The sequence below is a fragment of the Cavia porcellus genome, unplaced genomic scaffold (genome assembly GCF_034190915.1).
Source record: "Cavia porcellus strain 051 isolate PalLab524CR breed Dunkin Hartley unplaced genomic scaffold, mCavPor4.1 scaffold_25, whole genome shotgun sequence".
NCBI classification, from domain to species: domain Eukaryota; kingdom Metazoa; phylum Chordata; class Mammalia; order Rodentia; family Caviidae; genus Cavia; species Cavia porcellus.
This window is the reverse complement of record NW_026947508.1, coordinates 45,701,727-45,725,997: the sequence shown is the minus strand read 5'-3', so window position 1 is coordinate 45,725,997 and position 24,271 is coordinate 45,701,727. Positions and strand designations below refer to the sequence as shown.

General features: G+C 34.7%; 1 protein-coding gene across 5 annotated transcripts in view; it reads left to right on the top strand.

Annotated features, from left to right (window-relative positions):
* Eps15 (epidermal growth factor receptor pathway substrate 15) overlaps positions 1-24,271 on the top strand; it is a 170,439-nt gene that overhangs the window by 32,265 nt on the left and 113,903 nt on the right. For all 5 annotated transcript variants that reach the window (XM_003463059.5, XM_063236498.1, XM_023562055.2 and 2 more), the window contains exons 2-7: positions 11,672-11,713; positions 16,428-16,517; positions 17,376-17,423; positions 19,718-19,813; positions 22,041-22,106; positions 22,965-23,090. In XM_003463059.5, coding sequence (XP_003463107.2) covers positions 11,672-11,713; positions 16,428-16,517; positions 17,376-17,423; positions 19,718-19,813; positions 22,041-22,106; positions 22,965-23,090 — 468 coding nt within the window. The remainder of the gene's footprint in view (positions 1-11,671; positions 11,714-16,427; positions 16,518-17,375; positions 17,424-19,717; positions 19,814-22,040; positions 22,107-22,964; positions 23,091-24,271) is intronic.

The window sequence follows — 24,271 nt, the reverse complement described above, 5'->3', positions numbered from 1 at the left end:
GTAAAGTATTTCAAGTTCTAAAGGAAAACAACTTTCAATCCCGATTGATGTACTCTACAAAACTATCTTTCAAAACTGATGGAGAATTAAGATACCTGCATGACAAAGAATATCTGAGGAAATTTATGACCACCAAACCAGCATTTCAAAATGTTCTGAAGGACATTCTAGAAAGAGATACCAAGGACTACAACCCCATGCACCCCAACAGAAGGAAATTCCCAGGGCAGGCAAGCAGTTGGGGAGGGGAAAAAAACACAACAATAGGAAAATAATGTAACAAGAATAAGTTAATACATATCAGTTAAAACCGTCAATAGTTTCAGTTCACCAATCAGAAGACACTGACTGGTAAAATGGATCAAGAAGCAATATCCAACAATATGCTGCATACGAGAAACACATTTAACCAAATAACCAAAACAATTTTTTCAAGGTATTGAGTAGTGTATCCAGGGCCTCACACTGGCTACATCCCTAACCCTTTCATGAAAATTTTTTCTTTTGAGATGGTTCCACTAAGTTTCCCAGACTAGACTTGGACTAGTGATCTGTCTCAGCCTCCCAGAGTGCTGGGATTATAGGTGTGCACCCCCATGCCTGGCTCCAGAACACTCGTCAAGAAAAAAGTTGAAAGTTCTTGTTTTCAAAACTTACTACAAAATGTGGTAATCAAAATGGCAGTATTATCAGAGGACTGACATATAAACCAATAGAAAGGATAGAGGCCTTAGAAGTGAACCCGGGGTTGTATGACCAGATAATATTTTACAAGACTATCAAGAACACAAAATGGGGAAAGAGCAGTTTTACCAACAAGTGGAATTGGAAAAACTGGCTATCTACATGTACAAAAATGCAGTTGGCCCCTTATCTTACACTGGGTATGCTAAAAATGGATCAAAGCTCTAACTGCAAGAGCTAAAACTGTAAAAGTTTTAAAACAGGGGGAGCTGGGGGTGGTGGCATAAATCTGTAATCCCAGCACAAGAGAGGCAAAGGCAGGAGGATAGCCGTGAGTTTGAGGCCATTCTGGAATATGTAAGTGAATTTAAGACCAGCTTGCACACATAGTAAGGCCCTGTCTGCAAAACAAAACAAAACAAACAAGTAGAGGGAAGTGTTTATGATGTTGGATTTTCAAGTGATTTCTTGGATATGAACCCAAAGCAAAAGCAACAAAATAATTCTAATTAGACTTTGTTAAAACTGAAAAGTGTTATCCATCAAAGGACACCATCAGGAGAGTGGAACGCCAACTCTCAGAATGAGAGAATATATTTTCAAAGAATTTATCTGTTAAGGGACTTGCATCTAAAATATATAGACTTTTTTTTATACTGGGAATCGAACTCATGACTTCGTGCTTGCCAGGCAGGTGCTGTGCTGTTGAGCTATATCCCTGGCTTATGAAGACTTTTTATAATTTAAAGATAAATAATTTAAGTTAAAATAGGCCAAGGGCATGAATAGATATTTCTCCAGAAAGATACGCAGATGCCCAAGGACATGAAAAGATGCTTAATAATACTGATCATTTAGGGAGCTGATTGAAACCATGGTGAGGCTGGGCATTGTACCTTAGGCTTGTAATGCCAGCACATAGGAAAGCTGAGCAGGAGAATCAGAAAGTTGTTTTTTTTTTTTGGTCTTTTTCCTTTTTATCGGTACCAGGGATTGAACTCACAACTGCCTGCTCTCAAGGCAGGCACTTATGCCGCTGAGCTAAATCTCCAGCCCCAGAATCACAAGTTTTAAGTCCCTACTGGGCAATTTGACAAGATCCTGTCTCAAAGAAAAAAAAAAAGTATGACTGGGGATTATTGCTTGGTATTAGCATGCCCCTGGATTCTATCCCTAGTACTATTGAAACAGACACAATGAGATAAAACTTCACACCTGTTAAGATTACTGTCATTAAGCAAAAAAACCCAAGTATTGGCAAGTATGTGGAGAAATGTGAAGCTAATGACCATTGTTATATACAGAAGACAAAAGGTTTAGTGCTGGAAACATAGCTTACTGTTGGAGCTCTTGCTTAACATATATGGGGCTCTAGATTTGAATCCCTAACACCAAAAAAAAAAAAAAAAAAAAAAAAAGTGAAATTATGATGTAAGTGATATTGTAGGAAATTTTGAAGACATGTTTAATGAAATGAGGTAAACACAAAAGAACCAGTATTATGCCTACTTATATGAGTGCTTTAATTCGTTTAATTCATTTATACTGCATAACAAAATACTGCAGGTGTTTTCTGATAGCATACACTTGAAATTCCAGCACTCAAGAGGTTAAGGCATGAAGGATTGAAAGCTCAATGGTGGTGTGGATCTTGTCTTAGAAAACCAAAAGGGAAAAATGTGAAAGTCCTGCTGGGTATGGTAGCACTAGGACAGCCTATAATCCCAGCAAGTTTGAAGCTAGTCTGGTTAATTTAGAAAACAACTTATAGAGGGCTGGAAGTGTTGTTCAGTGATACAGTGTTCATCTAATATGGATGAGACCCTGAGTCAACACCCAGTACCTAAAAAAGGGAGAGACAAAAATATGTTTATTTGGATTTGAATTCTAATACAGTACCAACCTTAACTAGATGTGTGACTTTGCATCACTTAGTTCCTTAATGTCTCATTTTCCTCATCTGTTATAGAGTGTAGATTAGCACAGTACAAAACTTGGTATACAAGAAATGCTCAATAAAGATTCATAAATATTACCTATTATGATGTTGTGAAACTGCATGTGTGTTTAATATATATTACTTAAGTTTATATATTATAGTTTTAACTTACCTTTTTCTTTTTTCTTGCAATTTTTTGAGGTTGAGCATCTGTTAACAGCTGGTGCAAATCTTTAGCTTTGTAAGACGGAAATTAGACCTGGGCTAGTTCTTTACTGTCTTCTCCCATTTCTCATAACTATCATTGTCATCTACCCTCTTTTTCAGGGTGTTTAAAGAGGTGAGTTCTTCCCTATAGAAGCTTCCACTGAGCATTCTTGCTCAATTTGTATAGAAAATGTGAATTGGCAAAGTGTAGCTTTTTTTTTTTTTTTTGGTACCAGGGTTCGAACTTATAACTTCACACTTGCCAGCCAGGTACTTACACTGCTGAGCTAAATCCCTGACTCCAAAGTGTAGCTTTCTTTAGTGTGTGTGTGTGTGTTTTTTTTTTTTTTTTCCGGTATTGGGGATTGAACTTTGCCAGGCAGGCACTTACACCAATAAGCTAAATCCCCAGCCCTTTTAGTGTTAATAGGCTGAGCTTTGTCAGCATAAGGCAGAGCCACATGTTGACCTCTGAGAATATGCGGAGTTTGCTTATATAGGAAAAAAAGGCAGGAGGACCTATATGCAGTATCAGACTTTCTGAGGTCATGGCAGGTGAGAGAAGCCCTTCGCTAATCTTAATTGAGGAGAGCTGCATAGGAACAGTCAGCCAGAGGTTGAAGGGCCACATCTGAATCTTGCTGAAGTTAAAATAAATACCTCCTGGGGTGTCTGGGGCAGCTAGTCTGACTGCATGATACTTGGGGATGCTGAAGGAAAATAAAAAGTACTTGGGGAATGTTGATACCTTTCTTGCGTTCTGTCTTAGATTGAACCCTGGGCTTTGTATGTTGTATCAAGTGTTTTTCCACTGAGCCATATTCATGTCCCTTTTAACTTGCCTTTTATTTTATTTCATTTTTTTGGTACTGGAGATTGAACTCATGACCTAGCATTTGTCAGACAAGTGCTTGTGCCACTGAGCTAAATCTCCTGCCTTAACTTGCCTTTTAAAGAAGCAGTATTTGATTATTGATTCTTCTTGGTTTCTGCTTACCCTGTTAATGTAAAAAAATACTTATTTTTGGTCTCAGGTACTCAAGGCTTGTATTTTTCTCCCTGAATGAACTATTCTCATTTATCTATATAAACATCAGTGTGTTTATTTACCTTTAATTAATCCAGGTCATTTTTTAAATTAATCTGAGCTATTCTGTGCTATTAAGTACCTACCCCAAGAGTAATATTTCGGGGCCGGGGGTTTAGCTCAGTGGCATAAGCGCCTGCCTTGCAAGCAGGCAGTCGTGAGTTCGATCCCTGGTACTGATAAAAACGAAAAAGACAAAAAAAAAAAAAGTAATATTTCATAAGTCATTGTTTAAATCCTGAATGAATTTGGCATGGTGGCACACACCTGTAAATACCTCCTAGTTGGGAAACAGACGAGGGAATCACAAGATTCAGGTCAGTCTGGGCAACTTGTGAGACCCTGTCTCAAAATAAAAAATAAAAACAGCAGAGGTAACTCAGTGCTAAGAGTACTACCATATCATTGATTCTCAGTTTGGGGAAAAAATCATTGATGAAAATTTTTATTTGCAAACTCATTGCTGTTTTGGAAATAAGTAATAGTTCAATTAGTAAATATGTAAAAATTATGTTTTTTCAGTTCACTTTAAGAAATCAATTTATCTCGAACTGGTTGTAGTGGTGTGCACCTGTAATTTAGCTGTTTTGAGTCAGCCTGGCAAATAGCAGGACTTTGTCATGGGGTGATGGGGGAAGGAAGGAGAGATAGATTTAGGAAATGTATATTTTTAATGCCACTCGAGATAAAAAATAAAGTTGTATGAATTTATTTTTTGATCACATTGAATTTGATTCCACAAAAACTAGTCCATTATTGTTCTGGGTTTCTAGTATGATCTGTTTATACCTATTGTTTTACAGCGAGATCCAATCATACTGTCTTTTTGAAATTCTGTTTCTTCTTGAAGTTTCTCTTACCTCATTTCTGGTAATCTTCAAAGTAAATATATTTTCTTAAATTTAAATTTTGAAAACTGTCTTCAGAGTACCGTATTTAGCTGTATTCCTAGGTCTTTGCATGCCAAGGATGCTATCAGTTTTAATGGTTTGTTGTGAAATAAAAATGAGCTAATACAAAATGGAGTGTTACAACTTTTACTAGGCTGTAAGCTTTTAAAAATTAATTAATTAATTAATTAGAGACAGGGTCTTTTTAGTAGTTCTTGTTGGCCTTGAACTCACTGCAGCCCAGACTGGCCTTGAGTTCATTGCAGTTCTCCTGTTTCAGCCTCCTTAATGTGCTGACATACAGGCCTGCCCTACCACACCTGGCTAGACTATAAGCTTTTACGAGGGCAGGAGCCCTGATTATTGTAACCCTGGACACCTAAAGTTATTATTATATACCTAGAAGGCATCTGATATACATTAAATTATTAAATGAGTTGTGAGTTAAAAGAGCTAATGGGTAGTATTCTGCATTCTATAAGGGAACTGCTTGCATTTTTAGTATGCCCCATCCCCCAGCTGTGCAGGTAAGGACTGCTCACCTAAAGGAGGTCTTCCTTTTCTTCCTCCTCTCACTTCCATGCCAGCTTTAGAGTTCTTTCTAAGGTTTCTCAATTACTGGCTTTCTCTGGACTGCAGTTTCTGATTTCTGTTTTCCTTGTCAGTTTGGATTACTTGATCATTGTTGCTCCTTTTTATTTTTTAGTCTTGTCCTTGGCTTATTGTTTTCCTTTGCATGGTAAAATTTCAAGTCTTAGACATCACAAATCAACACTGCACGTTGTAAATGTGTATGAAAGTATGAGTACTTGATTGTATTCAATTAGTCTTATTACCTTAGGAGTTGCTGTTCCATTCAAGTAATGTAGTGTAGTTGAGAAGGAGTTGAAAAATGTAGTGGCTAGTCCCCTTCTGGTTTTTCAGTCCTTTTGAAAATAGAATATTAAAAGGCAGAATTCTTAGTGGATGAGGTTTCATGTTAATGTATCAAAAATAATTTTTTGGCAAATTATAGGAAGTTGGTACTCATTACAACTTTTTAAAAAAGGTTACTAATACTGGGCTGATGCTTATTTCTTAAATTTTGAGAGAGCAAAACTAAAAACATGAATCACTTACTTAAAGGAAGTTATTCTTTTCTTTCCCTTTTATTACGAAGGCTCAGTATCTATTTGCTTATGCAGTATTTTTTTCTATCTAAATTGCTGGTTTCTCTCTACTTAACAGTGGTCTTCACACAGTGCTTGTTTTGAAAGTTACAAAGTAGTTCAGAGAAGGCATGTACCTCTCATCTGCTGATCCCTAATTGTAACATCTTGTGTAACTACAGTTCAGAAGCAAATCCACAGAAGTTGAATTGGTATAGCTTATAAATCTTAGTTAGGTTTCATCAGTTTTATAAACATGCCATAGTTTAAATATCTCCAGCAAAATGCATATTGAGATTTAATTGCCACTTTGATGGTGTTGGGGGATAAAATCTCTTTTTTTTTTTTTTGTCTTTTTCCTTTTTATCGGTACCGGGGATCGAACTCATGACTGCCTACTTACAAGGCAGGCGCTTATGCCGCTGAGCTAAATCCCCAGCCCCTATGAACAAGGTTTAATGGTAATTTTGCATTGTTTTTAATATGCCTACATTGTGACTATTATCAAATGTGCTAGGTACAGAATTTTCTACTTATGTTATTAAATGTTTTGGAGTTTGGGGTTTCTGATTTTTGGATTAAGAATATTAAACCTATTCAGTTTTATAATGTATAGATCCATGTTATTGCAGCTACAATCAAGGTGAAGAACTGTTGCCAGGCATGATGGTGCATTCCTATAATCCCAGCACTCAGAAGATTGAGGCAGGAAGGTCACTGTTAGTTCAAGGCCAGCCTGGGCTATATAGTGAGAACTTGTTTCAAAACAAAAACAACAACCTGGTATATCATAAAGATCGAACCTGCCCATGCCTGTTTCATTCATTTATACACGAATCATTCTATATGTCATGTGACTTTGGGATTAATTGAAAAAAAGATTCACATCTTTTAAGCGTTGTGTCTCCATTATCTTCCTATATTGTTCTGTAACCATTTACGGTAAGTCTGAGCCATTTAAAATTTCAGTTTGAGTGTTAAAGATTCTCAAAGTCACATGATCCAGCATCTTCCCCCTATAATTCTCTCCTCCCCAAACTGACATTGACACAACTTTTTTTTTTTTTTTGAGACAGAGTCTCATTGTGTATGTTAGGGCAGCCTGGAACTCACTATATAATCCCAGACTGACCTGGAACTCACCACAATGTTTTTGCCTCAGCTTCCCAAAGTATTGGGATTCCAGGTTTGTGCCACCATGCCTGGCCAAAGCAATCTTGGCTTTAGGATCTGGTGAATTTTCGATTGGGACTGACTTATTTTTTATTTTTGCTACCTAATATACTTTGGTGTTAAATTTCCTTTTGTGTTAACTTTTGCTAGATTGTGCTGCAGTAAGAAACAGTACCAGTAGCTTATAATAAGAGAAGTGGACCTGTAATGTGATGATTAATATGATACATTTTGAACCCAGAATTTGTTAATATGTATAATTTCCTCTCCCAGTAAAAGTTCAGTTAAAAGTAATTTTATTATGGAGGAAAGCTTTCATTTGCTTTTTTTCTGTTAGTAGGTACTATGTAATTTTTTGACTGTGTAATTTTTTTATTCAAACTGGAACATTTTTGAGAATGAAAGAAACACTACATTTTAAATTCTATTTTTTCTGAAATAGTAGCCTTTACACTGAGCTATATCCTTTGCCCTTTTTAAATTTGAGACAGGATATCATTAAGTCACCAAATGCCTAGGCTGGGCTTAAACTTGGAATCTTTCTGCCTTAGTTTTATAGAAGGTTATTATAGCACGAATATTCACCATTATGCTCAGCTATGTATTTTTTGAATATTCTTATTTTTGACCATTAATACAATTTTCATTGTATTGATAGATTAATAAAATAGTTCTGTTCAAATTTTGTTTTCAAAAATTAAATTTTCTGAAACATTTTTCTGATATAAAAATTCTTAATAGTGATCCTAATTAAATATTAAGAAACCCAAATGTAATTATTTTTGGTAATAACCACGTTTTTAAAAAGCAGTTTCTTAGCTAATGGTGTGTCACTACTAATTTTCTTTTTTTCTTTCTTTCTTTCTTTTTTTTTTTTCCGTTTTGAGACAAGGTTTCACTATGCAGTTCAGGCTGGCTTTGAACTTCCTTTGTAGCCCAACCTGGCCTCAAAATCACAGCAGTCCTCCTGTCTCAGCTTCCTGAGTGTTGAGATTATAGGTGTGGACTACCACATCTGGCCACTGTTAATTTTCTGAACAATGTAATTATTTTCTAATATAATTTTACTAGTTTTGGTTTTTATAAAATTGCAAGGTATTTCAGATTTGCATTTTGTATTTTGTAGTCATTAACTTTTATAGTTGACTTTCTGTAGAGTAGTATTTTTTGATGCCAGTTTACTCTGTATTTGTGCTGTTGTTCCCAGTAGGCCCAGGAAGAATTTTGCTAAATGGAGAATGTTCTTTTTTTAAAAAAAAAATTTATTTAAAGAGAAAAACACAAAACAAAACAGAAAAAGGGTAGAAGTAATACATAATTTTTAAAAAATCAGTAAGAAATCGCTAGTTGATAAATTACATATTGTCCTCTTAGAAATAGTTATTCAAATTACAAAAGTAAAGTGTACAAGGTGGGCATTCAAACAGCGAGACTGCTCAACGATCCAACAAAAACTTAGTAATATGGTTATCAATCCTACACACTTAAACATACATGCGGTTATATCCTTTAGAGCACTCTCTTTTCCTCTCTTTTTTACAATAGCAATTACACATTTTGGGTTTTATTACTCCTAAATTTCTTATTACTTTTTACACTAAGATACAGTGCGATATTTATAAATATGATTCTTATTTATTTCACTAATGAGGATAGTCTCAAATTGTCTCCATTTACCTATAAAGGCCTGATGATTATTCTTTTTATAGCTGAGTAATATTCCATTGTATAAGAATACCACATCTTTTTCATCCAGTCTGCAGTTGATGGGCATCTTGGTTGTTTCCAAGATTTAGCTATTACAAATTGTGCTGCTATGAACATGGGTGCACATATATCACTGTGATGTGACCTTTTCAGTTTTTCTGGGAAAATACCCAGGAGGGGAATAGCTGGATTGAATGGAACTTCCGAGAATATTCTTAATTTTGTAATAGAAAATTATAATCAGCTACAGTATTTTCACAGTTGTCTTTATTGTCAAATAAGTTATCTTTATCTATGATTATTTCATGTTCTTCCAAATTAAAATGTTGCAAAATTTAGATTTTCTATAATTTTATTCCTTTCCAGTACAGACTAAAAATTGATCCTATTAAAATAGGAAGTCTTTAGGTATAGCTCTTATAGTTCATTACAAAGTATAATTGGAGAATTTCAGAATTAAATCAGTGTTGAGAGCTCATCACTTGATTTTTAGTTTTTCTTTTGCTTTTGAAGTGTACATTTCAATGTCTCATTTAAATAAAAAATAATATTGGTCTTGCTGAGTTTCCAAAACCTTAAGCTTTATTCATTAAACTTGTACATTTTGATTGAAGGTTTCCAGCCGGTTTTGAACAATATGCAAGTAATTTTGAAGGACTTGTTTTAAAAAAAAAAATTGCTACTGAGGTATTTAGGCTGCATTTATAAAGTAACTTTTTTTTTGTAGGGTGAGACCTAAGATTCCAGTCTAAAGAGTCAGGACAAGAAAGATGGAATCATCACTAGTTCTCTTTCAGATTGTATCACCTGTTCAAGTGGTGGAAGCCCTTACATACTACTAGCTGATATCTTGAATATATATATGGAGGGGAGAAAGAAAGAAACAAGTGTTCTGAGCCCATCTTGCTTACTTTAATGTATTTTAGTGTAGCAGTATTAGTTCATTTTTAAAAATGAGAAAGGGCCTGGGGATTTAGCTCAATGGCATAAGCATCTGCCTGGCAAGTGTGAGGTCATGAGTTCCATCCCTGGTATCAAAAAAAAAAAAAAAAAAAAAGTGAGAAAGATGAGATGCTGGGGAAATGAGGGCATATGGGCAGAGGGGAGTATAATGTGAGGTGGGAGAGACCTAAGCTTGTGTCCTGACTTTGCTATTTAAAAACTTGGACAATTTACCTCTCTGAGATTAGATGTCTTGGTTAAGATTTTTCAGGGAAATAGAAGCATCATGGTATGTGTATCTGTACATACACATTACAGTTTGAGATTTTTTTTAAAAACTGGGCATTGGCTTTTTAAAAAATTAAGTTTATTGGTACATTTTAGATATACACATTGATCATATTTTTCATAGAGAATTTGTACCCATACGTGATACATTTGAAGGGAGGAAAAGAGAATGGAAAAAATTTTTTTTTCTTTTTGAGACACGCTCTAGCTGCATAGTTGAGGCTGGCCTTGAACTCACTATTTAGCCCAGGCTGGCCTTTAACTCAAGGTGAACCTCTTGCCTCAGCCTCTCAAATGCTGAGATTACAGGAGTGCACCTGCATGCCTAGCCAGCCTGAGTCTTATAATTAGAAGATACACAGAGTATATATATTGACATACTGTATGTAAATGTATTCTGTGATAGCTATGATACGTATTCTAATTATATGTGTATTTCTAACTATACCCTTTTCCCTCACCGACTTAGTAAGTCCTGTCAAGTCTATTATAAAAACTTTTCTTCAAACCATTCCATTCTTTGCTGCTAATCACTGTGTCCAGATCTTTAACTGAACCATTACATTGCTTTCTAAATAGGTCCCTGTATTCTGCTTCTACTATTACTGTTCACATATAATCACTTTATAAAACATCAAGTTAATAACTCATGAATTTGTCCCCCTTTTTGTTCTCATTTTCTTTACTTTTAGCATGGAAAATAAGGCTCTTTATAAATTATTATTTACAGAATGTCCCAATCCTATGTCCTATAAGAACTTTTTGCTATTATTTATAGACCTAACTGAACTTTTTGTCAATTGCTTGCCTTTGTACATGCTATTATCTCTATAGAATTACCCTCACCCTATCTCCTCCATACCTTAAATTTCTGTTCTGCTGTCGTCTATGAAACCTTCCTAAATTCCCATCCTGGTCTGAAACATTCTTAAACATTCATGTAAAGGCACAGTTGCACCTTCATCAGATACTTTAAGCTGCCTTTCAACTGGGATGTTTTTGTCAGCTGATGACAGAACCCTGTGGACTGTGTTGTGAGTTGAATGGCACTATGCCTGTGTGCAAGCAGCTCATATGACATCAGTATCATGTTTTGGTAGTTTATTCATTTAATTTTTACCTATATAGACTTATTTTTTATAGTTTTGTGGGTTGACCCTACAGCTTGGTGCATGTTAGGCTAGTGCCATACAACTAAACTGTGTCTTTAATCCCTCATTTAATTATTTATTGCAGTTGTTTTAGACTGCATTCAAAGGTGCTTTTAGCACTTGAGAGGAGGATGAGAGATTGAGATGTTGGGGCTCTAACCTGGCTTTAACTGAAGCATTTCATCCCTAATTTGTTACATATTAGATGAGAGAAAGTAAATTTGCATGAGAAAGCATTATGATGAGTTAAGATTTTTATTTTTTGTCTACTTGATGCTTTGTAATCTCTGTGACTATCTTTATTCATTCTCCTTGTCCCTCAGAGTAATACAACCAAACTTCTTGAAATCAAGCATATTTTATTATTCATCTTTGTGTCTCAAATATCTTTGGATTGTCACAATATAGTATTAGATGTTACTGAATAAAATATAACCATTATTTGTTTATTTTAGTTATCAAGTGGGAATCCAGTATATGAAAAGTACTATAGACAGGTAAGAGTTTTGTTTCATTATTTTCCTAACTTGAATATAAAATAAGGGGCCAACCGTGTGTTGCGTATTTGTAGAATACCATCTAGTTGGATAAATTTAATATATCTTGCTTTTAGCTTCTTGTTTTTAGCTTCCAACTTTGAATACTCAATGCTTTTGACAAGCTTCCAGAGCAATAAAGTTTCCTTTATGTTAGAAATCTATATATTCATTCAGATACAAATACCAGAATTATAAACCAAATAGAAATGGTCTTGGTTTCAGTTTTTTTCTCCTAAAATTTTATTTCATTTTTAAGACTTTCTGAAAGTATAATTTTTGTAAATTGAAAACCATGGCTCTCATATAAATCTAAAGTGAATATGGGAGCTGAGGGAGAAGCTAAGTAGTAGAGCATATTCAGGGTATACAAAGCCCTGGGTTTGATCCCTAGAACCACGTACTTGCATAGAAAAAAAGGATCAAGGATTTTTATTTAACTCACTAATTATTGCAGGAATCAGCCAAGTATAAAAAAGAACATGTGGGTTACAGAGGTTCATATTCCATCAGACAAAATTCATTCACATTGGTATGGACAAGGATCATTTGTATTTCTAATAGTTTTTGTAAATTTACTAAGCATCCCTTGGAGTACAAAATAGTCTTTTCAGTACAAAGGTAATCAAGGGTTTATTCTGGAGATCAGATAATCTCCTTAGGGTAGGATGCACAATCTCATTCCCCTGTTTCCAAATATTAGATCATTTTTCTGAAAAGCCTCCTTACCTTGTGATCATGATCACAGAAGCAACTGATCTCATATTTGGCTTAACTGTTTACATAGGAAATATTAATTAACCATCATAGGCTTCGTTGGTCTTGACTTAGAAATTTAGAACTATACACTATTTAGCAATGTCCAAGGCCACAAAATTATTTATGCCTGAAAATATTTTAGACTCTTAACTGTATTTTAAATTTTTATTTTATATTTATATTTTAAGAGTTAGGGTCTTGCTTTGTTGTTCAGACTGGCCTAGATCCTCTTCACAAATAGCTGGGATTAAATGTGCACATTACTATACCAGCTTGATTGTACATTTTTAAAGCTTCTTTAATTCCTTTATCCTGAAGCTAGGACCTAAACTTTAAACGTTCTTTCTGTGATATTTCTATCAGCCATACATACAAATCAGACATTATCTCCTCTTAAATTTTCCTAGATAAGTAAGGTTCCTAACTTGGTGCTAAGTGACTTTGCTTACTCCTGTAATGCTGGGCCCCTATAAACCAGATACAGTGCTACTTTTTTGAAGAGGGATTTGTTGATAATGGCTTCACATAAAATCATTAATACTAGCTTGAAAACCAAATAACTAGCTTGTTTTGTCTAAATAGCCAAATATGGCCTTGCTTTATACAATTGATTTATTTAATTGTATCCTTTAAAAAGCAAAATAAATTGCTATCAAAGCTTTGTAATAACTACATTGCCATTAAAAAGTAAAGGCATTAAGTAAAAGTATTTGTTTTTGGATTTTGATGGGCCAGCGAGAATCAGATACCACTGAAACCTGTTTCATTCAGATCACAAAATCAGAGCCTACTAAGATGAGAGGGTTTCTTCATATCTGAAAAAAAATTTTTTTTCTTCTTTGCTAGCTTGATATGTATATAGTACACTTGGTCATTTAAATAGGGAATACACCTGTTTCACAAATACCCTAATAGAATGTTGTGTTTCCGTGACTTAAGCATACACTTTTTGGTTTTGCTTTTGAGAAGAATCTGCTCTGTAGTTCAGGCTGACCTTGAACTCACTGTGCTTTTTTGGCAGATCTCAAATTCAAGAGCAGTTTCCCTGTCTCAGCCTCCTGATTGCTGGGATTATAGATGTGCAACCTCCCCTGGCCACTTTTCATTATTTACAAACAGAACTTTAGAAAGTCTTTACAAAAATGAGTCATAATTTGGAAAGTATTTTTCTGTTCTTGGTGACCTTTACCCATCTAAATGGAAAGTCTCCATTAGTAAAAATGATGTATTTCCTTTAATTTTGGTTTAGGAATTAAGAATTTAAAGTTATTTCTTGGGCTGGGGATTTAGCTCAGCGGCATAAGTGCCTGCCTTGCAAGCAGACAGTCACGAGTTCGATCTCCGGTACCGATAAAAAGGAAAAAAAAAAAAAAAAAAAGTTATTTCTTAAAGTTGTCATTGAATCAATGCTGGTTTTAGAGTTGATACTGCTTTTTTTTGGTATTGGGAATTGAACTCAGGACCTTGTGTTTGCCAGGCAGCCTCTGTGCCACAGAGCTACATCCCTGACGAGTTGATACTGCTTTGGTATTTTTTTTTTAATTTTTTTTTATTTTAAAGAGGGTAAGATTAAACATGAACAAACAGAATAAAACAGATCATAAGGAAACAATTTTAAGAAACATAGATTTCAAAGCAAGTCCACTGGAGATCTTCACTGTCTATCATATTGTCTCTTGTTTTCTTCCAAATAGTTGTCCACATCTTCACATACTGAATACATACTGAGCATTATAGTACTAAACTAATCAGAACAGGATGATGAAGGCTTTTTAGGTCTTCAAGACCAGACATTAGGGAAGTCAACAATGGCTGCCATAATGTCTCTCATTCTCTTCAAAGTAGCTGTCCATATCTTTACGTATGCTGAAATTAAACATAAGAGACTAGACTAATATCACTCTGAACAGTGAATAATAGTATTACTAGATTTAAATCATAATGCTACAGAATTAGCACTAGGTATCTTAGTGTGTCTTCTTTTTCAGAGTATCTGTTCATTACATCATGCATTATATAATCTGTTTCCATAAACTGTTTAGAAATTCTACACATGTGAATCTCTACATGTATACCTATCCTTTCTGTATTATAGAGAAAAACAGAACAAAACAAGACAACAAAACAAATTGCTAGAAAAACGTGAAACGAAAAAGACATATAAAACCACAATATTAGGTAATCTACAGTAGTTACTATGCTTTCTCTTGTTATTTTCAATAGAATTGTCTACATCATTAGACATAATATAGTTGAACATAGCATTACATGCAATTTTAATAAAAACAACATTGGAGACATTGTAGGACTTCAAAAGCAGTTAATAATCAAACCGGAATGGGTATCTTATTACATCTTGTCATCTTCAGAGTAATTGTCTCTACTTAACAGTAGACTTGATACTATGAAGCATACTAAATTCGAATAAAATCAGTCAAGACAAAACAGTGATCTAACAAACCAGATTCAAATAAGATCAGTCATAGTAAGACAATGTAAGTAATACAGGGCTTCAGTTTAAGTTAATAGGTAATTAAGGGTATTTACTGTAGTATATAGCCTGCTATTTTTGGGATAGCTGTCTGTGCCTTCAAATCTAGTATGAGTAGACATGATCATGAAAGAAAAGACCTCTTAAAAATAACAAGGAACCAGAAAGTAACAATTCAAAGACTAAAAGATGACAAGAGGATCTGTAGCTTAAGAATAAAAAACGTGAGCGAAGAAGCAGGAGTAACCACAAATGAATTACAAATTCACAGAAATAATTAAGGAAAACTTCCCAAGCATAGGAAAAAAAATGATATCCAGATAAATGAGGCATACAGAACTCCAACCAACTACAACTGAAACAGATCTAAACCCAGACGTATAATAATCAAGATCCCAAAAATTCACCACAAGAACAAAATATTAAAAGTGGTCAGAGAAAAGAAGCAGATTATCTATAAAGGAAAATCCATCAAAATAACAACAGACTTCTCAACACAAACTATCAAATCAAGAAGAGCCTGGAGTGAAGTAGTCCAGGCCTTGAAAGAAAATAACCTTCAACCCAGATTGATGTACCCTGCAAAACTCTCTCTCAAAGTTAATGGAGAAACAAGATGTTTCCAAGACAAGGAGGAACTGTGGAAGTTTGTGACCACCAATCCAACCTTACAAAAAATACTGAAAGACATTCTAGAGAGAGATAGAAAAAAAATAACAGGATTCCAGCAGCATGGCAGAGAGGCCTCAGTGACAGGGCAGACAGTGGAATGAAGGAGAAAAATGCTTTGATATTTTTAAGTGCTATGATTTCTCAGAGTAGATATTAAAGCAACTGATGATCTGAATCTGAGGAGGGAGACAATGTATGGTGTTATTCCTATTTGCCAGAAGATCTTCAGGAAATGCTGCCTTCTTCTCCTGTTGTCACAAGTCTAATAACCACAAAAATTTGCAATTAAAAGATAGGTATTGGGCTGAATGTGGTAGCATGTGCTTGTAATCCCAGCCCTCCGGAAGTTGAGGCAGGAGGATTGCAGAAAGTTTGAGGCCAATCTGGGTTACAAGTGAGTTCAAGGCCATCCTGAATTGCATATTGAGACCTTGTCTTATAAAGACCTACCCCCCCCAAAGAAAAGAAAAGATAGATATTGATGTCCCAGTTCTAATTTACTTTTACTCCTCTGAGCTTCAGTTTTCATATTTGTGTAGTAGCCATGATAAATGCTTTGCCAATTGTGACTGTTGTCTGGTTGGTGCTTTCCTTATCCACTCTTTACATCCTCCTTTGATCTTTTTAGTTAAAGGATTCGTGTTCCTTTTCTTCAAAAAATGAGTTCCCAAATCACAGATACAGAAGGCAGATAAATGGTGGTAATTTTCGGTTTGTGTTTTGTTATGAGATTACAGTTTGTATATTTTTCAGGTTGATACAGGCAATACTGGAAGGGTATTGGCTTCAGATGCTGCTGCTTTCCTGAAAAAATCAGGGCTTCCAGACTTAATACTCGGAAAGGTAGTATTTATTTATTGTAACTAACTTATAATGCATGTATGGAACCATGGGTGAAGTTGATGCAGATTCAGAAAGATAGTGTCAAGAAACTAGAACTGAGTTACAGAAGCAATGGAATGGGGAAACTTGTGATTATAGTGATTTCCCCTCTTGAAAGGAAAGTGGTATTCAGATTTTTAGAAGTAAGTTACTTTTGAGGAGGATGAAACAAGGAAAGAATAGTACAGTATACAGTATTTAGTTATTGTGGGAAGTTGTGCTACAGACTGGGAATCTTGCCACCTGAAAAGAGTTGGCACTATCCCTACTTCCTCTGCATAACTGTCTTTGTTTAATGCGTGATGAATACAGAAGGGGATGGGAATCTTGGGAAAGAGCACAAAGAGGTGGGAAGCCCCTTCTCTCAAATCTTTACATATCATATTGATATAGTCAAAATCCTGAAAATAATCTTTATTAATAATTTAATTATTCACAAATAAACATTAACCTCTCAACTTGCCCATAGGAAAAATATCATCTTAATAAGGATCTAAAATCAAGGATAACTTAGCAGAAAGACAATTGATTTAGAGTTATGGCCTAGGTTTCTGAAAAAGATACTTGACTGGAAGTTGAAACTTGCGTTTCAGTTGTATTCTTGAGCCAAGTCCCTTTTACCCTCATAGGGCTTAGTATCTTTGTGGAGGGTTGCACCAAATGATTTTTAAGGGTTCCTTTCATTTTTGATTTCATTATTCTTAATCTGATTACCAGAAAACATGAGGCTGCAAAGTACAGGAATTTAATTTAATTAATCTTTAAGATGATGTCTGTTAAAAATATGGCTTCTCTTTTTTTCCCCCCTCTAATTTTCAGATTTGGGATTTAGCTGATACAGATGGCAAAGGCATCTTGAATAAACAAGTAAGACTCACAGATTTTATTGGCAAAAGCTTTTTGAATGATTTGAAATTTAAAAATCAGCTTTTTATTTTAAGATAAGAATTAGTTTTTAATTAACATTAGGGTTTTGTAAGAGTAAATATCATAACACCAAAAATTTTTCCAACAACTAAGCATTAAAATGTCTAATCTCTAAATATTGGTGTTTGCTGACATTGTTCTCCTGAGTTTTTTCTGTCCTACAGGGAGACTTCGCTTTGTTTACCTTATTAAGTTTATTGCATTTAGAATATTTTGAGTAAATGTTGATTTTTATTTCTAAGTGTTAGATATTGCATGGTACGTTTAAAAGAAGTCTCTTGACTGATTAAATTTGACTATCCTGGGGCTGGGGATTTAGCTCAGCAGCATAAGCGCCTGCCTTGCAAGCAGGCAGTCGTGAGTTCGATCCCTGGTACCGATAAAAACAAAAAGGACCAAAAAAAAAAAAAATTGACTATCCTGCTCTAGCTCTTACCTCTGACATAATTACCCCATCCTCCCAAAAAAATTATGATCAGAAGTCAACTGTAGACCAGAAATACATGGCTGTTGTAAGGCCACTTTGAATAATCATCTGTAACTTTTACAGGGTTTAGATTCTGCTAAATCTTGATACTTTTGCTTCCCACTGTTACTAAAAGCTAACTTCTTCTTAAAGGTGTGGCTAAAACATGGTCAAATCTAGAAAAGGGGAAAATTAGATGACAGAATATCTAGTTTCCAAATTCAGATTTCAGGGCTGGATTGTAGTCCTCGTTGGAACCTATGGGTAGGAGAGGCAGTTCAGTGCATTGGAGATGTAGGGAAACTTAAGTTTGTATGGTCACTTAGGTTCTGTGGTCCATTGTATATAAATACCACATTATCTTTATTCATTCATCTGTTGGACACAGTCTGCCAAGATTGAGCTATTATGAATTGTGCTGCTATACACACAGGTATGCATCCATCACTATAATATGATGTCTTTAACTCTTTCGGGACGATACCTAGAAGAGGGGAATGAGAGGCTGAATGGAATTTCTGTTTTTAGATTTTGAAGACTCTCTATATAGATTTCCATAGTGGTTGTACTACTTTAAATTCCCATCAACAATCTCGGAAGGTTCCTTTTCCCCTGTAGTCTTGCCAGCATTTTTTATTTTTTCATTTTTTGATGATAACCATTCTTGCAGGGGTAAGGAGGAATCTCAGTGTCATTTTAGTTTGTATTTCTCTAATGGTCAGGGATGTTGAACCTCTTCATGTAGTTATTGGTCATTTATTTACTGGTACTTCTTTTGAGAAGTATCTACTCAGTTGATTATTTTTTATCTATGTGTATACACACATATACTGTTTTTGTTTTTTTGAGGTAAGATTTCACTATGTAGAGTTTGTTTTTGTTTTGTTTTGTTTTTTTGTACTGGGAATCAAACTCAGGACCTTGTGCTTACCAGGCAGGCATTTGTGCTGCTGAGCCACATCCCTAGCTCAGTTCAGGTTGTCTTTGAACTTACTATGTAGTACGGACTGACTTCACTCATGATGATCCTCCTGCCTCAGTCTCCTTGAGTGCTAGGGTTATAGGCATGTGCTACCACACCTGGCTAAGTTGCTTGTTTTTTATTTAGTCCTTTATTTGGGGTGATCTAACTTTTTGAGTTCTTTGTATATTCTAGTTATTAGTCTGCTCTCCAAGGAATAGCTAAGATTTTTTCTTATTTTGTAGGTTGTCTTTTCACTGTTAATTGTTTCCTTTGCTGTGCAGAAGCCTTTTAATTTGATCTGATTCCATTTGTTTCTTAATGTTATTTGTTACAGAATTAGGCTTCTGTTAAAAGGTCTTTGCCTATGCTGAGAACTTGAAAAGTTTTACCTATATTATTGTTCAGCAAATTGTTCTGTTTTAATATTCAGGTCTTTGATCTATTTTGATTTTAGTTTATCATAGTAAGAAAGATAGGTCTAGATTTAATGTGTATGTGATAAGTCAGTTTTCCCAACCCCATTTGTTAAAGAGGCTATCTTTCTTCCAGCATGTTTTGGCCCGTGTTCAAGATCAGAATGCCAAATATATTTGTACCCTGTGTCCTGTCTCATTGAGTCACATGTCTGTTTTTGCGCCCACACTCAATTTTAAAACAAGTGTTTTTGAAGCAAATGTACTCTTGTATTTGTTGTTACATAAAAACCCTTAGTAATTCTGGGTTACTTTTATAATTTCAGATTATGTGTGATAGGAAAGGAAGTGGGTAGAGGAAGCTTTTAACATTCATACTTTTCTTTCTCAGGAATTTTTTGTTGCTTTGCGTCTCGTGGCATGTGCCCAGAATGGACTGGAGGTTTCACTGAGTAGCTTGAACCTGACTGTTCCTCCACCAAGATTTGTAAGAAATGCTTTTAAATGCGAACTGTATATAATATTTTGAAAATGATACCACATAATTTGAAATTAAAATTAATGTTTTGTTTTTGTTTTTGTACTGGGGATTGAACTCATCACCTCAGGCTTGCCAGGCAGGCACTTATGCCACTGAGCTAAATCCCTGGCTAAAATTAATGCTTTTAAAAAATTTTTCCCTTTAACCTCTGTGACTCAGCTGCATGGTTTTCTTAGTTTTTAATCTTGTTATTAGCTTATTGTGTATCCTTCAGAGTTATTATATGTGCATATTAAGAAATGTTTTCCTCATTTTGCGTTAATTGTAGCATACTGTACACAAATTTTATACCACTTTAAAATAATGTAGTAAGCTGAGCATGGTGGTGGACTTCTATAATCCTGGCACTTGAGAAGCCGGGTAGGTGAATTTGAGGCCAGTCTGAGCTACATGAGTTGAGGTCAGCCCAAGCTGTCTCCAAAAAAACCAAACCAAAAAACCCCCCAAAAACTAAAGTAGTGTAGTTCAGACATCTTTACATACCAGGTCATAAAACCTTCCTCTTATTTTTTAATGCATAATATTTCTTTGTTTATATTTGTTCTTATTTAAATTCTGTTGATAATCTTGATTGCTTGTAAATTTTTATTACAAAAATGCTGTAATAGAGCTGGTATGGTGGCGTATGCCTGTAATCTCAGTACTCAGGAGGCTGAGGCAGAAGATTGTTGTGACTTTGAGGCCAGCCTAGGCTACACAGTGAAACCTTGTCTCAAAAAACCAAAGCCAAAAACAAAACAAGGGCTCGTGATACAGCTCAGCAGCACAGCACCTGCCTGGCAAGCATGAGGTTGTGAGTTTGATTCCTGATACCAAAACAAAACTTTAATGCATAATAGCCTATATATATGTTTTGCATATGAAAGAATATATTTGTATGTATTGTGTACTTCCCCAGAAGTAGAGTTGCTGTTTCAACATTTTTTTCTCTTTTTAATTTGCAAATATAGTGTCAACTTGCCTTCCCTTGTGATGTCCTGGTTCACATTTCTCCCAATGATCAGTTGAAATACCTATTTCTTCTCATTTTTGGTAGCATTCTATTGTCAAACTTTTAGATCCTTGTCAGTGTGTTAACAGCTGGTATTTGATTATGATTTGTTCCTTTGATTTTATGGAGTAATGTTGAATAGCCTTTTTTACACTTATGATTTATTTGTATTACTTTTATGTGACTGTTTAATGACAGCCCATGTCTATTTTTGGTTTCTTTCTGGGTATCCCTGCACTGGAACTACATTGTTTTAATCGTTAGTAAATGTTTGTATCTCATAGGGGTGGTCCACCTTCCCTTTTTTTTTTTTTTTGAGACAGGATCTCACTTTATAGTTTAGACTGAGCTTGAGCTTACTTTTTGACTCAGGCTGGTCTCAAACTCAAAACAATCCTCCTGCCTCAGCCTCCCAAGTGCTGGTATTACAGGCATGCACCACCATACCTGGCTTCCCGACTCTTTCTCAGAAATTCAGTGACTTTTGATTTTATTGTCTTGTATATTTGTTTATTTATTGTACTGTTGGTCCAACCTAGGGTCTTGCACATACTAGATAAGTGCTCTACCACTGGGCTACATATTTATTAAAATATTTTTCAAATATGTTCATCTCTTTAATCAGATAAATGTTATAATTTAAGCATACTTAATAGGCATCATATACTTGTAACTTATAATTTGAGTTGTTTTCCCAGTCTGCTTTGCTTAAATAACACTGGGAAAAAATCATCAGCTAATAAGATTCTCATGTTTTTGTTATACTGAGTGTGGTGGGTAATACCCATAATCTCAGTATTCAGAAGGCTGAGGCAAGAAGATCCCAGGTTTGATATCAGCCTGGGCTATGTAGCAAGTTCAAGGACAGCCTGTGTAGTGAGACAAACAAAAAAACACGCACACAAACACACACACAATATCAACATTTTTGTTAATTTGTCTTTATCTCAGTTGTAGTAAGATTTCTTATGTATTAATGACATTTTAGTGCTTACAGTGATTTACATGGCCACGTGAAAAATGTTTTTGTTTCAGTGTAAAATAGATAAAGGTCTAGTTAATATAAAATGATGTTCTGAATACATGGAGATTCTGCATTTTGTATTTAAGTCTAGAGACCATCTTTTCTTTATTGTTTATTAATATAAGAATTTCAGCAATTTATTTTTTATTTATTTTTAGCATGATACCAGTAGTCCTTTGCTAAGCAGTGGAACTTCTGCAGCTGAGCTCCCATGGGCTGTAAAAGTAAGTAAGCTTTTGTAATGACTCATTTTTTACCCTACTTTGCTTCCTACCCACATATATATCTCTCCTCCTACTTCTGAGATATATTGTAATCTACTCTAGCATAGTTTTTGTTTGTTTGTTTGCTTTGAAGACAGAGTCTCATTGTGTAGTTCAGCCTGACCTTGAACTCATTATGTAGCCCAGGCTGGCTTCAAATTCACTGCTATCCTCCTGCCTCAGCATCTGGTTTGCTGAGATTTAAAGGTGTGTGTCACTGAACCTGGCCAGTTAGGGAAATCTTTGCCAATCTTTAGATTGTTAGTTATTCTAGGAATTTGGATCTGCTTGGACAAATAAAGAATAGTAGTTTTTCATGTTATGCGGAAAACTCAGGATTTTTGGAGGTTCTTGTTTTGACAAGAAAAACAAATTGTGTTTTTAGAAAATTGTGGAAATCTTGATGTTTATTTTTGGAACATTGTTAATTTTTAAAAATGTATTTGTTTGAATTTGAAATGTACCTACTAACAGGTTGAGAAAGTCATAGAATGTTACTGAACTGTCTTAAAGAAGATACTTTTTGTTGTCAGTGTAAGAGAGAGGTAGTTAAATGTTCTTCAAAGTACTTCTATCTGAAATTTTTTGATTCTAGCCTAACTGTGGAAAAACAGTATTCTAGGTACAAAAGAAATAGGGACACTAGACTCATAAGTAGAGCCACTTCAAAATTATTATTTGCTCTTATTTTGTTTAAAATGAAATGTATTTTGAATGTTAGTTTGCATGTTTTCTAGTCTTTGAGGATTTGACTTTGAAATCTCAGTTAAATCATTTTTGCCATTATTAAAATTGTCTTTTAAATTTTTTATATTGTAGCCTGAAGATAAGGCCAAATATGATGCAATTTTTGATAGCTTAAGTCCAGTGAATGGATTTTTGTCTGGTGATCAAGTGAAACCAGTTTTGCTCAACTCTAAGTTACCTGTGGAAATCCTTGGACGGGTAAGCTACTAAGCTTTTAATGTAATTTTTATGTATTTTAGTTTTGTATCTACTAGGGACACTTGTATAGCTCACTGTAAAATATATAGATCTTGTTTTAAAACTGTTATTTTATAGTTTATTATCTTCTTAGTATATAAAATTATTGTTTATTTCTATTTTTGGTTAGTCCCTATTCATTATGAATGATTGAAATTGGTTATATGTATGAGTTCCCCGTGCAGGTTCTTACTTCTTTGCGTTTTATGCTTTGCCCTCTCAATTGCTTGATATTGTGTGTGTGTGTGTGTGTGTGTGAGACACATGATCTTCATATGTATTTCAGGTTGGCCTTCAACTCACTTTGTAGCACAGGTTGGCCTTTACTCTCAACAGTCCTCCTGCCTCAGCTTCACAAGTGCTAAGATTATAGGCATGGGCCACCATGCTCAGTCTAATTGCTTAATAACTTTTAGAGACCAATAGAATTTTATCTCTGCTCCCTTACTACATACATCATAGGTTTTTGCTGTAAAGTTAAATCTCATTTCTGAAATCATAAATTCTGCTAAGTTGAACTTCCTGTGTTCCTGGGTCTTTTTCTTATATGCTTGAAAGTCTTAATTCTTCAGCTAAACTAAGACCTTTAAATCTTAGACTTGTTTACTTTTCTTGTCTTTTTAAAAAATGTATTGTTCACTTGTGTTAGTCACATTCAATGGCTATACAGTCATTACCATTACCTATCTATATAATTTTTAATTTTATAAAATTAAACTGTTTTCTCTGTCTTTTTTGGGAGAGAGGAAATTCTGGGCATTGAACCCAGAGCCTTGCATATTGAGGCAGGCACTCTACCACTGAGCCATATCCTCAGCCCTTCCCTTTGCTGTTGAAATTACTTTGGTCCTCCCCCAACTTCAAGTTTTTTTGTTTTTATTTCTGTATCTTCATCATTAGTTCCCTTTGGCACATTGTTCTTCCATCTCTTTTGCTTGATTAAATAATAAATTTTGTTCTCTAATTTAAATTTTTCATCTTTTTAGATCTTTTCCCCTTACTTGCTAGCAAGATTTTTATTCTTTAATTTCACTAAGGCAGCTTTTATTTTAATAAAAATTCATTTTTAACCTTTTTCTCTTTTGGTGGTGATGATGCTGTATGTTGAATCCAGAGCCTTATGCGTGAAATAATATAGCTCT